We start from the raw sequence: 17,344 nt of genomic DNA on the forward strand, positions 1-17,344 counted from the left end.
CAGGGAAGGAACTTGTATAAAAAGACTCAGAACCGAGGAGGACTGCACCATCACCTAGAGGTATCTGTACAGCCTTTCTTAGACTTGCAGTGAGAAAGAGTAAGCTGGTGGTGAGAGGGAGAGCACACACTCCTGAAATAAGAGGAGCAAGAGGGCAAATGATTGTTGTCATACTCGATGCCCTAAACGTGGTCTTCAAATTGATAAGGCACTGACCAAATTTTCCCCACACTACAACTTGAGACACTGGTGTAATGAAACTGCTTTCAATAAAGCTTAAGAGTTTGCATGCACAGATCTCATTTTCATTAGATTCCTCTAAATAGAAAAAAAAAAAAGTCACTTTTGACACAAGCCATTTTTAGGGAAGCAAAACCAAAAAGTACTTGAATCATTTTGAAAAGGTTGACTTCACAGGGATAATTATTGTCATCAATGAGATTAAATAACAATGTTTGTATCTCAAAACTTAGAAAAAACAGAATACCATTCTGGCTGTAAAATCATAAATTTACTATGTTCCAAAGAAATAATACAAAAGAAGAGAGAGAAAATAAAAGCAAACCCTAAAAGATCACTGAAAACGCCAGACAAACCTCACCCCTTGCTTTATATCATCTATTCACACAACAGCAGTACTACTGTTCCACCAGAGACAGGCGAATTCATCTTCATTTTCAAAAAGGGATCCAATTATTTCAAAAGCCTTTGAAGCAGAGGATTTCTTTTATTAAAGATTATCTTCCGTTAAGCAACACTGGTACCCCTTGTTTGCAGAAGAAGATAATATGGTGGTTTCAAAACTGGTTATAAAGGAATGTGCCTTAAAAACAGGAAGGAAATCAACAGAGGATATATTCTTTTAAAAAGTTAATGGATTAAATCTACTATGATTATTGATTTCCAATTAATACAATGTCCTACAGTTTTGTTTTCAGGAGTAAAGGCATACAGCTTACAGATTTAACCTAAAAAAAAAGAAAAAAGAAAGATTTCTGCTCAAGCCATTTGGCCAGGTAAATTCTAGTAATCTCAAGAGATCAACAGGCTAGGCTGCTCTTAGAGGGCCCCAGTTTCAACTAATATATAGAGTATGTACACTAGACACTGTAAACATTTTTTCCTTCTATAACAATAGTGCTCCTTGGGCTCCCTTATAAATCTTCCAGAAGAGGAATAAAGCCACTTACAAAAACTTTGCAGCTATAAACACCCTAACTCTTGACATACAGAAAGACCCAACACCAAAACAGTCATATAGAAGGTAGTGCAATAGTTATATGGCATTTTCCACACAGAAAAAAAATGTCATTGAAGCACATGCCTAGGGAGAAAAAAAAATACTCAAATTGTCTGGATCCCTTTTTGTAACGTTTACACAAATAATATTTACATAGTGAAGAAAAGAGAATAGGAAGGTGTGTTTGATCAGTTCACTTTCAATTCTTACAGTTTGGAGGCTACAGTAAAATTAATACCTCTGAAAATAAGCAGAGCCCGAACACAGAGGGGGCATGAAACCAAAAATAGTGCTCTGGAAGGTCGTTATGCAGTTATTTTCATAGTTATATTTTAAAAGCTAATATGTTACTTCCATAGGAAAAATAAGCTTACATGTTCAAAATAACTGTTAAATGAGATGTGTGTCAAATTGTATTTGGTTAGTATTATATACTACTACACCAGGCTGTATAATATGCCAATCATTATGCTTATCATAAACTAGCTTAAATTTAAATTATAATGGGATTTCTAATGAGTTCTTGGCTAGTAGAGAAATAAATGAGTTTAATATTGATGGAAATTCCAACCTTTTGAGTCACTAATTTACTAATTTATTAAGGGTAGGCATAATAAGAGGAAAAAAACTTCATCTTCCCACTAATAAACTACCTAAATATTTAATACATTTTGGTGACATATTTTCTCTACTTGAATTATTATCAGATATCATTTGGTGAATTATAGATAAAAAATTCACCTACACTATTTTAATTCACTTCTCTCACTGGTTTCCATTTGCTTCAAATGCTAAAATAATCTTAAAAAGCAATGACTAATCTTTTGAATGGACAAATTTGAAGATAGAAAAACAATGGCAACTTCTACTGCATAGTGATGTTAAGAGTTTCAGTCAGATAGAAGCCACAATTCTATATACGAACATGAACACTATTCTTACTCTGTGCAAGCACCCATTAATGTTTAGAGCTGAAAATATCAAACACATCTTCCAGTTTAGCTCTCTCTTTGGCAAAACTGTGTGATGTCAGGCTCTGACTTCCAGTTGCATATCTCTACAGATATGGTTAACCTGCAACATTCCTATTTTAGCTTATTTATGACAAACAACATAATAATAGTAAAAAATCCACAGGGTTCTCATCCACAATATTTTTTAAAAAGCAGATACAATGTTAAAAACACTTATTTCTGAAGAGAAATAAACAAATTAAGGAATTTAAAAAAAAGCAAAACAAAAGTAAGATGTGCAAGGTCTACACAGTAATACTGCTGGCTACGCAGATGGTGTCTTTCTATGTACCCAACGTGGGTTAAGCTTGGGAGGTCATAAATTGAAAAATCATCCAGCACAGGCAACATTTTGCCCTCTCCAGCCCCACCTTCCATAAAACCAGAAATAATGGTATTTCTAACTATACTATATGAGAAAAATATCTGAACTCTTAATATCCTTTCCAAGCAGAAAACTAAATTTAAAAACTTAGCACTCAGAAAAAACTCGTTTACTTTCCTTTGGATAAATTTTTAGCTAATTATTCTGTGGGCAACATTTTCTATTTAAGTTTCAGAGATTTAAGAGTAAAATATTTATGATTTAAAAAATGTACAAAATTCTCTAAGCATACAAATATGAGAAATTTTATGTGAGGCCTAAAGTAATGGAAGTCTATTAGAAGATAGCAGTCAAAAAGCATTTCTTACTCTGGGCACTGCTAAAATTATGATGCCCCATAAGTTTATAACATCCAACACATAGTCTTTGTCCGAGTGTCATTTTTTGCTAAAATCCTAAGGCATCTCACCTTCAAACTCTTTTTCCTTTTTGTAATTCAACATTTATTTTGGAAATTAAATGCGTTATTGCATAGAAGAGCTCTCACAAAACTGCTTGGTCAACCGCTGACAAAATATGGTTTTGTGGTAGGACCTATAGTAAGTTTTCACAAAAATGTTTTGTAATAAAGGAAAGTTGTATGAGAAGGAAAGTTTTGAAACTTAAAATTCCCAGAATCTCAATCTTTCACCTTTTTCCCTTTTAAAGTTATTTTGTATGCTTTATAATAAAATACATACAATACATATATATGTGGAATCTCTTTTAAACAAATATGATCTTGAATCTCATATTGAACAAAAAATGAATATGGATAATAAAAAAAATAACTGGCAATGTGCATATTAAACACTGTAAAAGAAAATATCCGGACGAATTATCAACACGTCACCTTGAAGATAAAAATCACCTGTGGACTGGTAGAAGGGATAATCCATTGACATGAAAAATGTAATTATTGTAAAATCTTCTCAGAAAAGTTTAAGTTGGGATTACAGTCTCTACTAAGCAGATCTGTGGTCCAACAACTAATTCATATAGAAGGCTAAACCTTAAACCCACTTAAAAACGACCATGTTTCCTGAAGCCCACTTGAAAAAAGTGTCTGGCATATGAACACTCAGCCTTTATACCTCCTGCAGGAAAAATGTTCCTCACACAGTACTAAATTTTAGAAGTTTAGTGTTTAAAAAAATCTCCCCTCATCCAAAATAAAACAACCGCCCCTCCCATCCCAAACGAAGCCCAACAACTCACATTATTAACATTTCTAACTCCTACATTCGTGCTGTGAGAAAGCGAGTGAGGCTGCAGACTGATGGAGGCTAAACAAACCTTTCTGGGAGGCTGCTGGTAGAATACCAATAAGTTAGAGTATCTTTACACCTCAGTTCAAAACCAGCTCCTGACGTAACCCATAAGAAACATGTTTTTCCTTTTTAAAGTGTATCTAAAAAAGGTGATTCCCCCCTCCAAAATCAGTACAAAGTTAAAAGAAATGCAAATTAGCTACGATCTATTCCAAGCACAGCACCGCCAGAAGATTCACACACACTATTTGGTGTTTCATGTTGGTTTTCCTTTCATTCTTTTAAGGCAGTGGTTTCCACAGGTCAGTTCAGAGATAAGAAGCATGGTCCATGGCAGTTTGTTTTGCAACTCCAATTTGTTCTCTGGGAATGTCGCACTTCATTCCCTGAAATTAGTGCTTTTTTGGTTCAGAACTCCAAAGGCTGAGACAGAACCTCTGGGCTCTTCCTGGCACAGGGATGGTTTACAGCTGGCGCTCTTGCATCAGTCCTCGCTCTCACATAGGAGCAATGGTTCACCTCTCTTCTTCCTTGGCTTTTACTCAAAAGTCATCAAGTTTGTAGGAACCTAAAAAATATAAGTATGATAAACTGAGAATATTTAAAAGTTGTTTTTCAAAGTACTATTTCTTATCTTTCCTCATCACTTTAAGTAAGCCCAAATATTAAAATTTTTGACCTAAGTATCTCTTTTAAAAAGGAATTTGATAGAAGGTATTGCATTTGTTTATGAATAATGAATAAAATACACTAGACATTTTTGAGAGAAAAAAATCACTGAGATGAGTGAATACTTTCTAGTAAACTGAAATCTGCATGGGAGAAAGGGCAGAGACAGTATGTTTCTTATCTAACATAAGGGGCTCAGTAGATGTTCACTGAGTGAATAATGAATGAGAAAAGAAGCAGCATGGCTCTAGTATGCTGAGATTCCAGATAAACATGCTTGTCATCATTTATTTTCTCATTATATGCATTACAATGAATTCCTACATGCAAAGTTTAAAATCCAGTGCAGATTATTTTATAACAAATGTTACTAAGAATTTCTTTGTTAAATCATCTTGAAAATAAGTATGAAAGAATAAAACTCATCGTTATATTTCGTGACTCTGAAAAATTAATAGGTTATATAATAGTTTGCTGCTTATAGATTGGATCAAATTTAACTTGATTTCTTACCAGTCTGAAATTCAATAATAATTCTTTGAAATATGAATACATTTTGTTTTTTAAAATTAGTTGACGAGTTCTCTAGTCAAGGACTAAAGAGGGTTTCACCAAGTCAAAAAAAAAAAAAAAAAAAAACACAACGCTCTTCCAAAGTTGTGCTATCAGCTATCTCTGTCCGAGATATTCATTTATACATCAGTGGTCATTTCTCTGTCCTTTAAAACAGCTTAACAGCTTCCACACTTCAGCAATCTTTTTCTGAAAACCTAGGATACTCAAAATAAATGAATCTCTTACATATGTCGGCTTCTGAATGAAAAGTTATTTGACAATACAACCCTAACTGAATTATAAATCAAATACAATACACATGCTCAAGTGCTTAAAGTATAAATTCTCAGGCCTTGTTATAAGAAACACATATTTAAATAAAGTAAAAGTTCCATTTCCTCCTAAGTTGCCTGAATGTGGTTTAAGATGCTGTATTTGAATCAATTAGTCTTCTACTAAAAATTTCAAATTCCACAGCTTCTATTTATAAATTTGCTACTACTCTGATTCTTGCAATTATAGAAACAAACAAAAACCATTTATACACATCTGGTTGGCTTGTTTAGCAGGAAGTTCCAATAACAGTAAAAGAAATTGACCCTCTATGCTGGTATGCATACGCTGTCTACATTAATCTTGAAATCTGAGATTTTTAAAAGATGATGCTTAATACTTTAAGCTACACTTAAAAAAAGTATAGCATGGAGTTGAGTCCTAAAAGCTTAGTCTAGGCAAAAGAAGGTCTGTTTCTTTCATTCTGTCCCAGACACTAATTGACACTGATTGCCTTGACAAGGGCAAGAAAGTAACTTTTGCTCTGTGGCATTTTGTGTCTTTAATGGAGGTTGTTAAAAATGGTACCAAATACTGCTATTAGTCTGTCATATATATTTGAAATAAAAATTATAGAGAACAAGGCCCATTCTAACAATGTTTAAAAAGAATGGACCTAAAGGATGAAGACTGAGTTTGTGTCTCAGGTCCACCAGTTTTTACTTGTTTGACCCTGTGTAGGTCCATTTAGCATCTCTGAGCCTCAGTTTCTTCCTTTACCAAAAAAGGGGCAATAATTTAGGTCGTGATATCACGGGATGAAAAATACTTTTATATGCTTTATAAACTTATGTAATTATTATATTATTCAAAATTAGCTACTGATAATATTTACCTATATTTCTGTATTTCAGTACCTTAAGTCAATGATTTTCATATATATTAAACTAAAAGTTTACAGAAATTTCCGTAACTGCAGTTATGTTTATTTTATGTCCACTTTACTAATTTGTAGTTCAACTTTAAATCTGCAACAGAGTTTGGGGTAAACAACACTATGGATTCATTCTCCTTTGCAGTTGAAAGCCTTTGAATTACACCATCTTTGTGTCAGTAAAATAAAAATAAGAAAATCCATATGGTTTTGGGTTTCACTGCAACCACAGGAACCCACATCAAGCTGTCAATAGAACAAATAAAGATGAACCAGAATAATTTTTATTAAAGTGTCATCTAATTTTTACCCCCTCTAGAGCTACACACCCTGGCCTCTCACTACACTCCACCAACACAGGCCACAGTTCCCTATTTTGAACCCCTTAAGCTCACTCCAGCTTCAAGGTCTTTGCACTTTCTGTTCCCTCTACCAGAACTCTTGTCCCCCTTGAACTTTTTATTATTATTATTATTTTTTGTGTGTGTGTGAGAGGAAGATCAGCCCTGAGCTAACACCCGATGCCAATCCTCCTCTTTTTTTGCTGAGGAAGATTGGCCCTGAGCTAATATCCGTGCCCATCTTCCTGGATTTTATATGGGATGCCACCACAGCACGGCTTGACAAGCAATACGTCTGTGCGTGCCAGGAATCCAAACCTGCAAACCCCACGCCGCCAAAGCAGAGTGCGCACACTCAACTGCTGCGCCACCGGGCCGGCCCCAACTCTTCCCCTTGATCTTGACAAGGCTGTTCCTTATTGTCACTCATGTCAATGTCATCTCCTTAGGGGGATCTCTGCTGCTCACTCTTATTTATTTAAACTTGCGCCGACTCCCATCACTCTATATCACATGATTCTATTTTGTTTTCTTTATATAGTTTTCACTCTCTGAAATTTTATTTGTTCACTTGTTTATTGCCCATCCCCTCACTAAAATGTGGACTTGATGTCTTGTTGACCGCTGTCAACAAGAAAAAGAAAAAAACAATACCATTTTCCCACTTCATTCAGAAAATTAGTCTACTTACTTCTCTTTGGAACCCTTTTAAATATACTCTCAAGTTACGGCCTACTCTGAAGATCAGGAGAAAGGCTCACCTGCTGTCTATTACTTTGGCAGGCTGCACTTAAGTGCTTAAACCACAGCATTGCATTCATCCTACTGCCAGCTTGAAACTTGTAGGAATTTCCTAAAATTATCAAAAACAAGGGGAAAAGAATAAAAATGTAAGAACTCTGACATATAATAATTCTCCCAGGTATCAAAGAGCAAAATAAAACATGACTACAGTTCTCAGTTTCAGAATTCTATTTATCTAACACCTGATTTTCCAATACAAACAAAAAGAAGAGTTCTCTATGCCACATTCACATGCTATCATTTATTCAGAAAGTCACTGTTTTGCTACTTATGAATTGGAAGAGAAGTAATCTTACTTCTCGCCTTAAATGTTCTTTAGAGGAAAGTATATCTAAATAAAATAATTGTTTGGTTTCTCTATATTTGTATGTGTGAATGAGAGTGCAAAAATTGGTTTTCAATACTGCTTAGATGATCTAAATATTTGTAGACATTAAGTTTTTACAGGCCAAAATGGTTTAACATGTTTGACATTTAAACATTAGCTATTTAATGTGATTAAGGATTAATCAACTAACATCAATATGCTTTTAGTTTTTAGTTACATTTGTCAAAATTATTATAGATTTCCAGGTTTATTGAGGGCTTTTTGGGAAAGTCTGAGGAGGCATCTTTTTCTTCTTTAGAACATTAGAAATTCATCTGTGTTGTTGTATTTAGTAGACCTTATGTTGACTCTAATTCAAGACTGACACATAATAACAATATTTTATATGGTTATATATATTAAGGTAATAAACTGAGAAAAGAAAGGATTCATGTACTGTAGGCCTCGCTAAGCAGAACTTTATTCCCTTTTTTCCTTTACTTAAGTTCTTGTTATTTCCCAATTCTTACTGAATTCTATTCTTTCCTTTATAACTGTATTCAATGGCTCAAGAGCCTAATCTATGTTTAGGCGTTATACAGCTTTTCCTTGAGATTTTAAAACTCAAAGAACTTTTTCACTTTCAGAAGCAATAGTTTTTCTTTACCAAATGTTTTATTATTCAAATAATACTGTTTTCCTTGTTGAACTCAGATTCAGACATTAGATCAATCTGAATAGAAGGCATATCTACAATTAAGCTTGCCATAGCTGCCATTTATCTACTCTCTCCTCCCCCGAAAAAGACATTAGTACAGATTTCATAAAAATCTTGGCTACCATGAAACAGTTCTATCAAGCACACTAAGGAAACTGAAGGAAAACAATGAATTTGTTAACTAAACCCAACGAAAATGATCTCCTTTTAAAATGTAATTTTATGAATAATGCCTTTGGGATTTTGGGGGACTGGGGCTTTGAGTTCAGAATGTTGAGCAAGGAGTCCTTACTCTATAAATCAATCTATTTCATCTCAAAACAAGACTATTTTGCTATTATTTTTTTCTGCATCCAATATATGTACTTACTTGAGTTTTTCCTTAAAATACCATAACATCCTAAAAGCAGAATATCTGTTGATATAAAACACACTCTGAATAAACAGAGGTAAAATATAATTGTACAGCCCATAAAAGGTAATATACTATCATTTCAGTTGTGAGTTGCTGGAGTAGAGGATTCTGGGGAGGTATAAAAGAATTTCCTTTGTGGTGCTTATCAACAGCTGGCAGTCGTTATGAAGCCATCATGTAAGGATCTGTGCTGACCACCGCTTGAGGTCTCCACTACAAGCACAGTAAGGAGGCGTGATGTGATTCTACACAGCCTACCCTCCAACTTCTCTCATCCGCTTAAAAAACTCCTATGGTCAATAGCCAACAATTTCATTCATAAATGTCTCTATATATTGTAAGCAAAGTACTGTAATTAAAATCATACTTATTTGGAAAGCTATTTGAGTCAAATAACCAATTAATTTAATTAAAAGTAACAGAATAAAAATCATTTAAAGAAAACCTCTGTCACATTCAGAACTTAAGAGCAACAATTCATTTCAGGGTATAAATGAAGGGATACTGCATATATGGCAAATCTCTGAGATTTTAAAGTAACAGTGGCCTATAGATTCTTAAATTCCTCTTTTCCTTCCCCTGTCTCCCTCCCTCCCTTACTGATTATTAGCTCTCTAGGGATTACTTGGGCTTTTATTTGCAAGCTTATGCCCATGCAGCAAAGAGAATAAGTTTATTAAGTAAGCAATTAATAGATATTGATATCTAAAAATACTGACATCGTTACTACACATTATGTGACAGAAATATTTCCCAAGAGATAAAACTACACAAACATGCCCCCAGTAGGGTATTCCAGGTAAACTAGGTTTTGGCTTATGGAAAGTTATATATATGCAGTATCTTAAACCCTAGTTATTCTAATGATTCACCTTTCTCAGAGTCAGTCAGCAAGAAGAGATCTGGATGTTCTGGGTCATCAGCCATCATCACCATCCATCCTACCACAGATACGTTCTTATTTGATGTTGATTTGAACTGAGAGATAAAAAAGATAATTAATGGAAACACAAAATTTATGGCTCATCTTAAGCAAAAATTTAGTGTTCGAGTATTTTCCATTTCTCCTAGTGAGAGATGAGATTTGTGACTTTACGCTGGTCAGGTCTGCTCAGGGCCTTTTACTACTGAATTCCATCTAGGCGTGCCCTCTTTAGATAGTGTCCTACTCTCCAGATCGTTCCCAGCTTCAATTCTTCATCAAAACCTAACTGTCTTTGGGGCCAGCCTGGTGGCGTAGTGGTTAAGTGTGCGCGCTCCGCTTGGGCAGCCTGGGGTTCGCGGGTTCAGATCCCGGGCGTGGACCGACGCACTGCTTGCCAGGCCATGCTGTGGCAGCGTCCCATATAAAGTGGAGGAAGATGGGCATGGATGTTAGCCCAGGGCTGGTCTTACTCGGCAAAAAGAGGAGGATTGGCAACGGATGTCAGCTCAGGGCTAATCTTCCTTACACAAAAAAACAAACAAAAAAAACCACCTAACTGTCCTTGTGTCCATTCCCAAAGAGCACGATCTGTTAGTGGATCTGATAAATTCACCTATGTTGTCTTTTTCTGTTGCCATGCTATCCCTCAACCCTTCTTTATGGGAAATAGCTTGCATTTTAACAGAGGTGTTATCTTGTTTCCCCCAGCTTTACTGAGATATAATTGACATACAATACTGTGTAAGCTGAAGGTGTACAATATAATAGGGGTGGTATCTTAAACCTGATGATTGAATAAACCAGCAGTGCTTTCAGACAATTCTTAATAATGTAGTCTTGTATTTCTCAAAAAAAAAAAAAAGGTATTCTTAGCATGCTTGTTACTTTTCTAGTTATTCTTTTTTTAAGTTACACTTTAGAAATGAAAAAAGTGCTGTTACAAAAGAAGAGAAATTTAGGTTAATCACATCCATGAACATAATGAAGAAATATTAAATAAAATATCAGCAAACTGAATCTAGCAGCGTATAAAAAAGCTGATACATGATGACCAAATTGGATTTATCCCTGGAATGTGAGGCGGGTTTAATGTTAGAAATCAATTAATGCAACTAAGTTCGGTTCCTTTCAAGAAAGCAAGGTCAGTTCAACTTTAGAAGAATTATTAAAGCAATAATTATACCATATTAACAGATTAAAAGAGAAAAAAATATGATCAACTCAGTTGATGCAAAATAAAAGCATTTGCTAAAATATAATGCATATTTATGATAGACTAAGAATAGACGAGAACTTCCTAATTCAATAAAGGGTATCTACCAACCAAACAAACCACCACCACAAAAACCAAACCAAAACAAAGCAGGAAAGAGGAAAAAAAACCCTGCAACACATACACTCAAGGGTAAAACGCTAAGGACACTTCAAAATTAGCATCAAGACAAGGATGCCCACCATTGCTACTTCCATTCAACACTGAATTGGAAGACCTCGTCAGCTCAATAAGATAACAAAAAAAAAAGAAAAAAGAAATAGGGGCCGGCCTGGTGGTGCAAGCAGTTAAGTGCGCGTGCTCTGCTGTGGCGGCCCGGGGTCCGCTGGTTCGGATCCCAGGCGCGCACCGACGCACTGCTTGGCAAGCCATGCTGTGGCGGCGTCCTATATAAAGTGGAGGAAGATGGGCACATCTGCCAGTCTTCCTCAGCAAAAAAAGAGGAGGACTGGCAGATGTTAGCACAGGGCTGATCTCCTCACAAAAAAAAAAAGAAAAAGAAATAAAAGGCATAAAAGTGAAGAAAAAATAAAATTGCCATTACTCACAGATCATATTTATAAATAAATCCATCACAATCTACCAAATTAATAAGAAAGATTAGCAAGAATGCTTGGAAAAGATCAATATGAAAGTCAAGTGTAATGCTAGACACTAGAAATATAAAAGTCATTTATAAGAAAGGTACCTAGGAATACATGTAACAAAAGACATACAGGAAAGTACAATAGTTAACAGAAATTCAAGAAGAACTAAATCAATGGAGAAATAGCATGAGATGAAGAAAAAGGTTCAATGTTGTAAAGATGTCAATTCTCCCAAAATTGATCTAAGATTTAGTGTCATTTCAATAAAAATTCCAGTAGGGTTTATGTGGAATTTGAGAAGCTGATTCTAAAATTTATATGTAAGAGCAAAGGATGAGAAATAGCCAAGACGCTCCTGAAAAGAATTAGGTAGGACTTGCCCTGCTACACGTCAACACTTACAAAGCTACTGTAATTGAGACCAGGAGCTGTTGGGACAGGGACAGACCAACGGGGCAATGGAAGTCTAAAAAGCAATCTGTGCATATAGATGCAAATTCATATGACAAGAGTGGGCTCTGCAGATCAGTGAAGGAAGAACGAACTATTCAATAAATGGTGCCACAAAAATTAGTTATCCACACAGAAAAACCATGAAAATGAATGCCTACTTCACATCACATCTCACACACACACACCCACACACACACACCTCTGACTACTCCAGGTGGATCAATGATTTTAAAGCAAAACGCAAAACTTTAAATCTATTAGTAGAAAATATAGGAGAGATTATCTTAATGATCTCAGGTTAGAGGGGATTTATAAAACGACTCAGTCAGAAAGCATTAACCATAAAGGAAAAGATAAATTTTATTACCTTAAAATTAAGAACTCTTCACTAATAGACATCACAAAGAGAGTGAAAAAAACAAGTCAAACTGGAAGAAGACATTGGCAACACATAACTATTAACAGATTAGCATCCAGAATATATGGAGAATTTTTACTAATTAGTAAGAAAACATACCACCCAATAGGCAAAATATTTATTCAGGCATTTTACCGAAGAAGCATGAATGACCAATAAACATGAAAAAATGTTCAAACTCATTAAGTAATCAGAAGTATATAAATTAAAATCATGAGGTACCATTTCATACTTAATAGATTAGCCAAAACTAAAAAGCCTGAAAATAAGAAGTATGGTGAGGACATGGAACAACGAGGAGCTTCATTATGCTACTGGCGAGTGTGTAAATCAATTCGGCATTTTCTTGTGAAGTTGAACATTTGCACTCCTAGGTTTATAGCATAGAGAACAAATGCACAAAAATATTCATAGCAGCATTGTTAGAGACAGCAAAACACTGGAAACCATCCAAATATCCATCAACAGTAGAATGATGAATAAATTATGGGAAATTCATAAAATGGAAGGGTATTCAATTGTGTAGAGGAATAAATGACAGCTATATGCATCAACAGTGATGAATCTCAACAATAGTAAGCAAAAAAGGCAGTGCTTAAGACTATATATGTGAATCCATTCAGGTACAGTTTAAAAATGAAAGAATGTGTTAAGGAAACATATATGGTAAAATTCTAAACAAAAACAAGGCAATGATTAACATGAAATTCAGGATAGTGATAGGCCGTGGGTATGGCTGATATGAAAGGAAGATGATGCTATTTGGGAAGACCTGGGCTGTTCTGGTAATGTTCTGTTTATGCTGGGTGGAGAGTTATGTAGGTGTTCATTTTATTTACTGTTCTTTAAAATGTACATGTACACTACACATCTTCTTTTGCATGTATATGTTTCACAATTTTAAAGAAATGGGAGAAAGAATGAACACAGCACATTATTTGTAATAACATGGGTACTACAAAAAGGAAAGCGAAAGGAAGTAAATTTTAATACCATGAAGAATGAAATTGGCAATACCATAGAACTGCTGATTTGACAGCTTATACTTTATATCAAAGTGGATAGCAGGATTTTCTAATATTCTTTTCCGAACCCTAAAATTTTCTGCTTCAATTGTTTCTTCTTTTCAATTAAAAAAAATAAGTAATTCAAGCAATATGTCTCCTCATATAGAGGGGTGCAGCACATAGAGTGCAAATGGCCCCTGATAGTGTGTTTCCATACACCATGGCCAATGCTATATTATCAATCTTTTAAATTTTTGCCTAATAGAAAAAAAAAAAAAAAAGGCATCTTTAATCTGCATTTTTGATAACTAGTGAGGCTGACATCTTTTCATGTTTATTATCCATTTATATTTCATCCTCTATTTATCTCCCTTTTCCATTTTTCTATCATTCTGTTTGATTCTTACTGAGTCATGGAAGGCCTGCATATATGTTATAGGTTTCTTTTTCAGGTGCAGTCTTGGTTTTTAAAATTTAACTAATCAAACAATATTAATTCACTTGTTATCATGTAGTGATAGGCTCAAATATATCTGCAAACAATTTTTTTTACAGTAAACATACTTCCATTAAAAAATATTTTTAGGCGCCAGCCCTGTGGCCTAGTAGTTAAGCTTGGCACGCTCCACTTTGGTGGCCTGGGTTCAGTTCCTGGGCGCAGACCTATACCATGTCGTGGCGACCCACATACAAAACAGAGGAAGACTGGCACAGATGTTTGCTCAGGGTGAATCTTCCTCAAGCAAAAAGAGGAAGACTGGCAACAGATGTTAGCTCAAGATGAATCTTCCTCAGCAAAACAAAACAAAAACATGTACAGTGTATGTTTTCATTTTGAAACATTCAAAAATATAGACATAATAAAACAAGAGTTCCCCCTGCTCTCTCCCCAGTTACTCTACTTTCCCAAGCCTACTCTGCTTCTCATAGGCAAAAAAAAGTATACTTTAGACAGTAATAAAATATAGGTATTGTAGGCTTACAGATTTTCTCCTTCTGCATTTATATACACAAATAAACAGGTATATTTTCATTAGCAACTTTTTTCCTCCTCCAGCTTTTAATTTTGTAAAGGCTGAAACCATATAGAGCAGTTGAAAGAATGCTACAAGGATTACCCTCATATCTACATGTTGCATTTGCGTGATCTCTTTGAACATTTAAAGCTGCAGACGTCATAACACTAAACTCTAAATATTTCAACGTGTATCTCCTAAGAACATATACCTATATAACTATAATGTAAGTATCACATCTAAGAAATTTAACAAACACAATCATATAAAGTCCATATTAAAATTTCTTCAATTATTTCAATTATGACCGTCACAGTTTTTTAAAAAAATTACCTCCAGGATTCTACCAAGGTACATACGTTGTATGTAGTTATCAAGACTCTTGACTCTCTTTTAATCTAGAACAGTCCTCTTGTCCCCATACCCCACTCTGTCTGCCAAATTTTGGTCTTAAGAATCCTAGCCAGCTGTCTTGTAGAATGTCCCACAATCTGGACTTGATTGTTGCCTCATGATTAGATTCAGGTTAAATTTTTGGCCAGCACACTAAATAGGTGGTGCTGTTTATATAAAAGATTTTAATCCTTTATCTGTTACTTATATATAGCAAATATTTTCTTCCAATTTGCATTTTAATTTTGTTTGAAAATGATTTAAAATTTTTTCCTTCATTACTTTTAGTTCTGTGCCATATCTCTTCTATCCTAAAACTGATACTAAATATAAACAAGGAACTGTCTCTATACCCTCTATCTTGTTCTTATGATTCTTTCTTTAATCTTAACAGTTTTAACTAAAAGGATCAGAAATACCTACCTGTATTTTCTTGGCACTCAATTTGATTTCCTCACAATCCACTATGCTCCAATTTCTAAACACTTCATATACATTATCTGTCAGAAACCTCATATAATTAAAAAGCCAAACTACTGTTATTAATATGCAGTGTCATTGTGTAATTTATAAGCAGTAAAAGGACTTAAATTTTTTTAGTGGCTTACCTTTCTTCAGTGTGGTAAACCACTTAAATCCCTTGCAAAATACATAATTTAGAAATAAAATTCCTGTCAAAGGGATTTTATTAATGTAACACAGAAAATTATTCTTCCTCTCAAAGATTGTATCACTGGCATATAAAAACAACACAGCACACAAAAAAAGGTTTATATAAAGATTCTACATTTGAAGAAAAGAAAGTGACCATAGTAACCATAGCAACTATTATTCCTCTTCACTGTTGGGAAATTACTCAATCAGAGATTGAGGTGGCAAGAACTTTAGACGATGATCTCAATTTTTCACATTTTACAGATCAGGAACCAAGATTCCAAGGCAATAGCTTTCAACCATGTTCTGAACAAGAAACCCAGGTTTGGGAAGGATTTGATGCCAAGATAAATATTTGTAATTTGCAGTTTTGACATTTGCAATGGAAAAATAGCATTCAAAAAGGAAACTTCAATATATGGAAGTTATTCCAAGATCTTTGAAATGGTCTTACTAAATAAAAATAATTCCATTACAGTACTCATATAAGGAATCAGTTTAAGAACTTTTGGATTATAATATAGAAAACAAACAAACAAACCGTTGCATTCCATTAGGACTACTTTCTTTACAACCATGAAGAAGTTGTGAAACTACGCTAACAATTTAAAGCAGGAATACTTACATGTTTTCTTTCTGTGGCCTTTAGAGATTTGGCAGCATAGTAAAAAAGCTGTGTCCCACACAAAGCCGCCCAATATTTTGTCCAAGATGCTACCTGGAGAGGACAAACACATGAATATACTACTGAAATGCTACTGGCTTCTCAGTCTCTTTACCTTCTTAGTGCCAATGACCTTTAGCTCTATTCCACTTTAGGCATCTTAGCCTAACTTGAGAGTTGTATCACTTCTGAAATCTTTATCTCAAATATTCCTATCACTTCCACTTAATATACTCCACTAGTACTTTCAGTCAGATAATTATTGATTTCACCGAGAATCCTATCACTTTTTAATATTATCTAGTATTGTCCCTGCCTCCTCATCCCATCTTCTCCTCCCCTTTCTTATCAAGCTTATACTGCATGGTCCAGCACTATATCCATTCCCTCCCAAATACTTTAATCTCACTGCTCTTCTCTCCTGACCTAACCCTAGTTAAGTCTAACCATTTGATTAATTGGCACTACATCACAATAATTGTGCCAACTGATAAAATTATGACCACCAATCTCAAAAGGAAATTAATAGTATTTCACTTTTACCCAATCAAATCACTATACTCTCTCTCTCTCTCTGGAGACAATTATTTCATACCTTCTCTTCAAAATTCTAATATTCTACCCCCTAATGATATCACTGCATATTTCCTAGAGAAAAACAGATGAAATCTGGTGAGGACTACCTCATATTCCCAGATCAATTCCTTCTAACTACCTATATATAGACCCACACACTCAGCCTTTCTTCTTGCTACAACAGAATAGTTAATCCGCTTCTATCAAAGGAGAAATGCAACTCTTCTTTGATGCTCTAGATTCCTACTACCTCTCACTTTCTCCAGGAATTGGTTTTTGCAAATTTACTCCTCTTCACTGCATCTCAATTTCTCTCCCTCTACCATCATTACACAAATGAGACTTAATAGTACTCTCATCTTTAAAAATCTCTCCACTCACCTGTCAGATACCATTCAACTTCTCTGCTCCTTTTCACAGCATAACTTCTTGCAAGGTTGTCTCTAATTCCTGACTTTATTTCTATTTTGCCCA

The 17,344-nt window shown here is 34.7% G+C and overlaps 1 protein-coding gene across 2 annotated transcripts in view; it reads right to left on the reverse strand.

The window, feature by feature from the left end:
* Nucleotides 1-489: 489 nt before the first annotated feature.
* RALGPS2 (Ral GEF with PH domain and SH3 binding motif 2) overlaps nucleotides 490-17,344 on the reverse strand; it is a 129,185-nt gene continuing 112,330 nt past the window's right edge. For both annotated transcript variants that reach the window (XM_058539984.1, XM_058539983.1), the window contains 4 exons: nucleotides 16,256-16,348; nucleotides 9,777-9,882; nucleotides 7,422-7,513; nucleotides 490-4,456 (listed from right to left, as the gene is read on the reverse strand). In XM_058539984.1, coding sequence (XP_058395967.1) covers nucleotides 4,427-4,456; nucleotides 7,422-7,513; nucleotides 9,777-9,882; nucleotides 16,256-16,348 — 321 coding nt within the window. In that variant the 3' untranslated portion in view covers nucleotides 490-4,426. The remainder of the gene's footprint in view (nucleotides 4,457-7,421; nucleotides 7,514-9,776; nucleotides 9,883-16,255; nucleotides 16,349-17,344) is intronic.

Source organism: Diceros bicornis, chromosome 4 (assembly GCF_020826845.1).
Source record: "Diceros bicornis minor isolate mBicDic1 chromosome 4, mDicBic1.mat.cur, whole genome shotgun sequence".
Lineage (NCBI taxonomy): Eukaryota > Metazoa > Chordata > Mammalia > Perissodactyla > Rhinocerotidae > Diceros > Diceros bicornis.